Source organism: Phalacrocorax aristotelis, chromosome 10, assembly GCF_949628215.1.
Source record: "Phalacrocorax aristotelis chromosome 10, bGulAri2.1, whole genome shotgun sequence".
NCBI classification, from domain to species: Eukaryota; Metazoa; Chordata; class Aves; order Suliformes; family Phalacrocoracidae; genus Phalacrocorax; species Phalacrocorax aristotelis.
The window spans coordinates 937088-945000 of record NC_134285.1 but is presented as its reverse complement, the minus strand read 5'-3'; the positions used below and the strand labels follow the sequence as shown (position 1 = coordinate 945000).

The 7913-nt window shown below is 68.4% G+C and overlaps 2 protein-coding genes across 10 annotated transcripts in view; one reads left to right on the top strand and one right to left on the bottom strand.

The window, feature by feature from the left end:
* The window catches only part of TNRC6A (trinucleotide repeat containing adaptor 6A), a 53664-nt gene extending 52912 nt beyond the window's left edge, over positions 1-752 (top strand). For all 8 annotated transcript variants that reach the window (XM_075104573.1, XM_075104576.1, XM_075104574.1 and 5 more), the window contains one exon: positions 1-752. This exon is cut by the window's left edge and continues 2013 nt beyond it. The gene's annotated coding sequence lies outside the window, so the exon portion shown is untranslated.
* Positions 267-7865, bottom strand: LOC142062345 (uncharacterized). 2 transcript variants are annotated; one of them, XM_075104579.1, is made up of 12 exons: positions 7730-7865; positions 6660-6779; positions 4643-6535; positions 4404-4516; positions 4268-4326; positions 3965-4122; positions 3638-3800; positions 3368-3559; positions 1821-2045; positions 1076-1229; positions 758-861; positions 267-667 (listed from the first exon to the last, which is right to left on the bottom strand). In XM_075104579.1, the coding sequence occupies exons 1-11, from the start codon at positions 7803-7805 to the stop codon at positions 787-789; spliced, it is 3228 nt and encodes a 1075-aa protein (XP_074960680.1). In that variant the 5' UTR covers positions 7806-7865; the 3' UTR covers positions 267-667; positions 758-786. The 2 variants fall into 2 exon arrangements, with proteins under 2 accessions (XP_074960680.1, XP_074960679.1); XM_075104578.1 differs by having other exon boundaries at positions 267-861.
* Between the last annotated feature and the right edge of the window lie 48 nt (positions 7866-7913).

The window sequence follows — 7913 nt, the reverse complement described above, 5'->3', positions numbered from 1 at the left end:
TATTCCCATAGTCTGATTTTCTTTTAGCAAACCGATCTTTTGACGAACAGATCTGCGTTTTATTCTAGCAAAAATCTCCCTCAACGTGCCCACTATGAGATGAGACTATAAGTGTAGAAAACCGCAGCTTGCTTTTCCTTTTCTATTCGAGCACCTTTGGGATCCCGTTGCCCTCGCCCTCCGTGTACTTCAAACGCCCCATTTTCGAACGCCCCCACCATTTGTGCCCAGCTAGATGCTCAAGAGGACACTTGCAAATAAGGAGAGCATTTTGGAAAATAAACTTTAATGCTTAAAACGTACTGGTGTTTAAATTTATACCTCATTTACATTAATCATGATGAACAATGCAGCAGCGCTTAATTTGTATTTCACTTTTCACAGTGGCTTAGCTTGTTCTGAAATGGCTATAGGGCAGACCATATATGTACATAGTATGATGTGACTTCAAAAATCTGTTAGACTTTATTTTCAAATTGCCGGATGTAAGTCATTAACTCTGTTGGATGCCAGCATTGTGTGTTATTAGACACTTATCTGTAACTACTTACGATGAAATACGCTGTCCCAAGCCAAAGCTGGCTTCTGAGGTCTGGTCCGAAACAGTGGTGAAAACCTTGGCAGATAATCCTTGCGGACCCTGCCTCGAGTGGAACTGACATCACACCTGCGTTGATTGTATTGTCAAAGTGTTTGAAATTCCTTCACTGAGCTTGTTACGTGGAAATAAAATGTGGTTGGTTTTAAAAGCTTGAACCTTGTCGCCTGTCCTTCGCTCCGCCGCCTTCAGGCTGTCCAGCTCCTCTCGAGGTTCACCAGCTCCGTCCCCTCGCAGTACGAGCGCGGCCGTCGGGCTTTGTGCTGCGGAGAGAGCGGTTTCGTCCGGCGCTCCCGGGGCTGCTGCTGCCCCCCAGCCGGGGCGGTGGGGCCGCGGGGGAGCTGGGGGTCCCAGCTCTGCCCTCGCAGCCTCGTGCCGCCGCCGCCGCCCTCCCCGCGACAGGGCGAGACAGGGGCGGCCGGGGCTCTGTCCGTGCGCCCCTGCCCACCAGGGAAGCCGCGCAGCCGCGTCGCTCACCGGTCGCTGCCTCGAGAGCTGGTGGAGGAGGGGAAAGGGCGTCCACTGGATGGGCTCCATGGGCCAGCTCGACACCGAGATATCGCTGGCTTTTCCCGAGTCCACCATGGGATCGTTTACGCTGCTGGAACTTGTGTCCCAGTTGTAATGGAAACTGGGAAGGAAAGCCATGGAAAGTTAAAAGGGGGGGAGGAGGGGGTAAGAGCCTGGTGCTGATAGAGCAGCCTGGGGCCCCAGGAGCAGGGTCCTGCTCACGGGTATCTTGCTCCAGCGGGCGCGGCGCTCGCCGCGCTGACGCTGTCTGTCTGCAGTCACGCTCCCAGGGCCCCGCAGCGGCGGCGGGAGTCGTTCCCGAGCTGTGGCTGTGCTCGGCTCGCCCGGCCCCGGGGCCCGTGGGCATCCCTGGCTGTAGCGCCCTTTGCTCGTGAAACTGGAACCTTCCAGGGCCTTTTTTCCATTTACCGTCCCATTTTCTGTCCCTACACACACACAATCGCTCTGTTTCCTGCCAATGTGCACCCTTCTGCTGTTAAACCCCATCACACGCAGCTCCCTACGTCACTTATTTCTCCGTGGACACCAAAGGATGCTGCAGTGTTAAAGCTCCCTGGTGCTGTGGCTAAGCGCAGGGAGGCCAGCACGTGCCGTGCCCCAAACCCCTCGCCTCCCTGCGTCACGCACCCCTGCCCACGGAGCAAATGAAAGCCGAGCCTTCGCTACTCGGGCTCGGCCAACCGCCCTCTACCTGGGCCGGCACGGCGGGTGGGCGGGTGGCACGGGGCGATGCTTGGCGCTGTCGGTGATGCCCGAGTCCTCCCTGCAGCCGCAGCAGCCGTTGTCCAAGATCTGCAAGTGGAGCAGCTCCTCCGAGTTGCTGAAGGCCGGGTTGTCCAGCGAGCTGGCCGAGGGCAGCCAGGAGCGCGACCAGTACTGGGCCGAGACGTCGTCCAGGCGGCAGAACCGCCGGTAGCTGCGGGGCAAGGCGGGGCGGCTGCGGTGGCACCCGGGGGGGGTGGGGGGGGGGGGACAGGCGCGCACGGGCACACACGTGCGCACACACGGGCACGGGCACCTACACACACACACACAGGCACACGCAGGCGCACACAGGCACATGCACACACACAGGGGCACAGACGAACACGGGCACACACACAGGCACACACACGGGCACACACAGGCACGGGCACCTACACACACACAGGCGCGCACACATACAGGCACATGCACACACAGGCACAGGCGAACACGGGCACAGGCGCACACATGGGCACGGGCACACGCACACACACGGGTGCATACAGACACACACACGCACAGGCACGTGCACGCACACGCACAGACGAACACGGGCACAGGCGCACAGGCACACACACACACGGGCACGGTCACAGGCAGCCACGACCCCCGTGACTGCGCCGCAAGCCCAGAGCGCGGGTTCCCACCCAACTGCCCCGAGCCCGGGGCAGGGCCCAGCCCCGCGCCCTGGGTGGGGTGAGAGCCCGTGACACCGACCGCCATCTGGCCGCAGCCCCGCGGCTGATGCGGTGGTTTCCTCGGGAACGCTCCCCCGTGGCACATGACGGCATGCTGGCGGGGAGGGCGGCAGGGCAGGGCAGCGCGGCCGCCCCGGCACTCCCAGAGGAGCTGCTTTGGCGGGGCCGTGCCGGAGCCCAGCTCCCCACCCGCAGCCCAGGCAGCCGGCACACGGCGGGGTGCGGACAGACCCTGTGCTGGGCCACAGGGAGCACTGGGGGGGTTCCTGGGACCATGTGTTCGGGGCCCATCAGCCCATCTCACGCCTCTCTCCACCAGTGGGAGTGCAGCGGCACGGCCGGCCCCCCAGCTCCTTTCCTGCCCGTCACACCGCTTCCCCAGGGCCAGCGCGGGGCTGCGGGCATCCCCCAGGCACTGGCACGGTCACACAGACACCCCCACCCAGCCGGGGGCTCCGCCGTGGCCATGTGGCTCTGTGGGGCGCTGGGACCAGCCAGTCCCGGGCCCTGCACACGCTCCCCCCTCGCCCGCCGCTATCAGCTGCCGCAGAGTGTTTTTCTTGGCAGAGCTTTGCCCAAGCCCAGCCCTGCCTCCCCGCCGAGCTGTGGCTCTCCCTGACCTCGATGGGCTGCGCTGACCCCGGGCACCCCCGCGTGGGGCCAGAGGTGCTGCCTATCGCCCCCCGGCACCCCTGGGGCGGGGCAGGGGCATCAGCCCCGCAGCAGGAGCATCCCCGCCTCGCGGGCCACCTCGGACCCCAGTCCCAGAACCCCCCACCAGCCCCGTGCACCCCACCTGCTGCGGGTCTGGTCGGCCCTGGCCTCCAGCAGCAGCACCTTGAACCGGCGGATGGCGACGGCGGCGACGACAGCACCCAGGAGGACGATGCTGAGCAGGACCCCGGCAGCCATGCCCAGCAGGCTCTGCTGTGTCACCCGGTAGTCACAGCGCAGCCCCATGAACCAGAAATCGCTGCCGACGGGACACCTGCCCCAAGGGGGGGACATCAGCCGCTGGGGGGGGGACAGCACCCGTCACCCCAGGGCCGGTCCCGGGGGCACTCACTGGCAGAGGGGCCCACGGTCCCGGGCGTGGGTGCAGATGCCGTGGTTCTTGCAGTAGTCGCGGTGGCAGAGGGAGGTGCAGGTGGCGTTCCCATCCGCCCCGGCCACGCAGGCGAAGCCGGCCCGGCAGGCAAAGAGCACTGTGCAGGGGTCCAGCGGCCGCTCTGCACAGACAGAGGGGTTCAGCTGTGCCACCCCCTCCCCACTGAGCAGAGGGCCGGGGCCAGGCACACCCCTACCCTGCGACCAGCCCCAGCCGGGCACCAGACCACCAGGGGTCCCAGGAGGGTCCGGTGATCGCACAGCCCCATGTGCGCCCCTCACTCACCCAGAGCCATGTTGCGCAGGACGGGGGCAGTGCCCACCACCAGCCCCGGCCGGACACCAGCAGAGTCCAGCGCGGCATCGAGGAGCGCGCCCAGCCCCGGCACCTGCACCCGCTCCGCCGCAAACAGCGCATCGTACTCCAGCACCACGCTGCCCTCCCTGCGGGGACACCCCACGGCGAGTCAGGCTGGCTCGGACCCCCCCAGTCCAGCACCACACCTCGGCACTGCCATGGCCCCGCAGCGCAATGCACCCCCCTCGTGCCAGGGAGCATCGCAGGCTGCGGGGCTGTGCAAGCACCCACCTGACCCCCGTCACCTCCAGCCGCAGGAACCCGGGCACCGACGCGAAGAGGGGCGCGACCTGTGCAGGGAGGAAGCTGAGCAGCAGGCGGGATGGCCCCAGCCGCAGCCCCCCGCTCGGCAGGGTCCCACGCTCACCGTCTGGTTGAAGCTGTGCAGCAAATCCTGGCGCTCGTGGGACCCCGGGTCCTGCAGGGCAGGGATGAACCCCATGTCCAGCACCAGCTCGCAGGGGATGCGGAGGAGGGATGCTGCAAGAGAGATGGGGATCAGCACGGCAGGGACCTGTGTCACCACTGACCCCCGCAAGCGGATGGCTCCTCAGAGCTCTCCTCCTCCTGCCGTGCCAGGCAGAGGGTCCCAACCCCCAGACCCACCTCTCAGGAGGGGTGGCTGATCCTCCACGATGAACACCCGGGGGGCCCTGCCTGCCGCGGCTGCGGCCGGCGTTGCTTTTGGGGTGTCAGCATCCAGCCACCCTCCGGGGCTGCTCCATGGCTGGACCAGGTCCGTGTCCCCGGCTGCTGGGGGGGACCTGGGGCCCCCATAGTGGCCCGAGGTCCCGGGAGGATTGGTGGACTGCTGGGGAGCTCCTGGCACAATGGCAGACAGTCGAGTTGGGGGCTCCCACGTCAGCCCTGACGCATCCCCCTGCAACACCGTGGCACCAGGATCCGGCGTGACCGTCCCCACGTCCCCGAGCAGTGCTGGGCTGGCGGTGGCAGCTGCGATGGTGGCGGTGGCGCCGATAGCGGCGGTCAGCCCCAGGGAAGATGTAGGCTGGGACGGAGCCAGCTGCCAGGGGGACCCAGTGGCCGTGGGGGGGGCTGAGGTGCCTGGCTCCCAGCTCTGCGGGGCAGTCACTGCCCAGGGTCCAGCATCACCCACCCCTGTTGGGGCCCCCTTCGGGATTTGGGGGGTGTCAGCAGGATCCCGCCCCGAGCCGGAGTGGGACAGCCGGAGCCCTGGGGATGGCCCTGCTGGGTGGGTGCTCGCAGTGGGGCCAAGCCCTGGGACACCCCGGCTGGTCTCCAGGGAGGGCTCTGGGGTCGGCGATGTGGGCCCTGCAGAGCTGCCTGTTGGGGCAGGCTGTGGGAACAGGGGGATGCGGTGGGACCCCGGGCTGGTGTGGAGCACCCCGCTCTGTGCCGCAGCGGTGCTGCCCGGGGCTGCCGAGGCGGGGGGCTGCCCCGGCACGGCTGGTGGGCGCCAGGTCTGGTCCAGAGGGATATGGCTGCGCTCAGGGGGCCCCTCTGTTTCGGGTGGCCCCAAGACCCCTGTGGTTGGGCCCAGGGTGCCCCCCAGACTGAGGGATGTCACCCCCGGGATGCTGGCTGTGGTGGTGGGGACAGGCAGACCCAACCCCTTGCCTACAGCAGGCAGAGAGGTTGGGCCCGTCCCCACGGCTGGCTGGGCAATGCTGGCCACGGGGCCCCCACGGCCACCAGCTCCCAGGGATGGCAGAGAGGGGCGAGGGGCAGAGTGGGGACCCTGCGAGGCAACATCTGTCCCATGCCATGGGTGGGAGTCAGGGACCCACCCTCCCACCAGCCCCTGGCGTGTCCCCGTGGGGGTCAGCAGCCTCTGCAGCCCCCCTGCAAAGGGTGATGTCCTGCTCATCCCTGGTGCGGGGCTGTCCGTGGCTGGCACGATGCTTGGGTGAGTCCCTGGGCTGCTGTCACCCAGCGGGATGGTGGCACGTGAGCCCTCCCCAGCCCACGGCTCCAGGGACGAGGGGCTGTGTGAGCCCCTCTGGCTCTGCACAAGTGCTGTCCCCGTGGGGCTCCATCCCAGCAGGGTGCTGGGGGACTCCCACTGCCCCCCAGCAGAGCTGGGCACTGTCACGGAGGACGGTGAATGCACGGGGGGCCCCTGTGGGGTCATGGCACCTTCCACCACCACATTTCCTACAGGGTCAGTTCTGGGGGCATATCTGGTGGTAGGAGCTGTGTCCAGCTCCGCAGAGGCTGGGGTCCCCACACTGGTCACCCCCAGGCTGGCAGGAGACGGCCTCTCGCTGCCTGCAGCTGCCTGCTCAGCAGTGCCTGCAGAGAGCGGGGGCCCCGGGTGCTCGGTGGCTGCTCCTTCCCACACCGTGGGCCCCGTCCCCTCCCCGCCTGCCTGGGGGGCTCCGGGGCTCCCCTGAGGGCTGGGGGGCTCGTCAGTTCCAGCAGGGGTCCTAGGAAAGGGCAGCAGCTCAACCTCTGTCTGCAGCTGCCCTGTGGCCTCTGGTGTTGGCGTGGGCCCCGTGCCAGCTCCTCGCTCTGGATCTACAGGCAGAGGCAGAAGTTGGGGGGAAGCTGAGCAGGGCTGCCCCACAGTCAGCACCCCAGAGCCGCCAGCTTGGCACCCCAGGCCCGAGCACGGCTCCAACGCTCCCAGCCCTGGCGGTACCTGTCTGGCAGCGCTCCCCCGTCGCGGTCCCTGGGTGGGCACAGGCGATGGCAGTGCCCAGAGTGGAGCCCGTCCCACTGCTGAGACCAGGGCAGAGCTGGGCGCAGCACTCCACGATCACTGGGGAGAGGGGAGGGAGAGAGCAGCGCGCACCGGTGTCGGGCATCATGCACCGGCGGCAGGCAGCAGCACCAGGTGCTGGGCACCGCACCTCACCGCCCCCAGGAGCTGCCGGTGTGGGCAGGGGGACTCCACTCCTCCCCTCTGTTAACCGTGGGCAGCACTGCCGAAGGAGACGCTCAGAAATGACCCAAAACCGGCTGGAAACCACCTGCCTTCCTCTCAACAAACAAAACCGAACCCTGCCCTGCCAGGCCGCGCTCTGCCACGTGCTGCAAACACCCATTTTGCCCCAAACCAAACTGCCGCCCGGCAGAGCCGCCGCGTGCCGCCGCCAGCACCCCTGGGTCCCCGGCGGAGCGCCACGCCAGCGCCAGGCCAGCCGGCGCCCTGGGCAGGTCTCTGGGTCCCCGTGGCAGCAGCGGCTGCTCGCCGGAGGGAGCGGGAAGCTCACCAGGCGTCGGGGTGGGCGATCACCCACCTCGCCAGGGCCGGGGTCACCAGGAGCCCCTTGGGCCCCGCTCTGCGCCAGGGCCTTGCTGGGGCTCCTGCTCCTCCTGCGGCGGGCGCAACACCCGCTGCCTTCGACCGGGCTGGCCGCACGGCCCTCGGCCACCGCTCCCACCGGCCGCGCCCTCGCACGTCCACCCGCCACGTGCCCCCGGCACCCCCCCGGCTGAGCCCACCCCCGGCGGGTCCTGGGGACACCCCAGCATTCATGGACCCCCACCCCCGTGCCACTGGGGAGCGCACCCACACACCCACCCACTCACCGCCCCCACAGCGCGGCTCCCCCGCCGAGGGACCGCCGGCGGGTCCCGGGACCCCGGCCCGGGGCCGCACGGCTGCGGGGTGAGGGGACCCTGCCTGCCCGCCGCCCCCCCAACCCTCGCCCCCACCCGCCCGCCGGCCCCGCCGGGGGGGGGGGGGCGGCGCGACCCGGCGCTCACCTGCAGCGGCCAGGAGCCGGGGGAGTCGGGGGAGCCGGGGGAGCCCCGGGAGCCCCGGGAGCCGGAGCCGCTCCATGGCGCGGCGGCGCTGCCGGCTCTGCCGAGGCGGCGGCAGGAAGCCCCCGCCCGCCCCCGCTGCGGCGGGGCGGAGGCGCCGGGAAGCCGCAGCCCCCGGCCCGGTCCC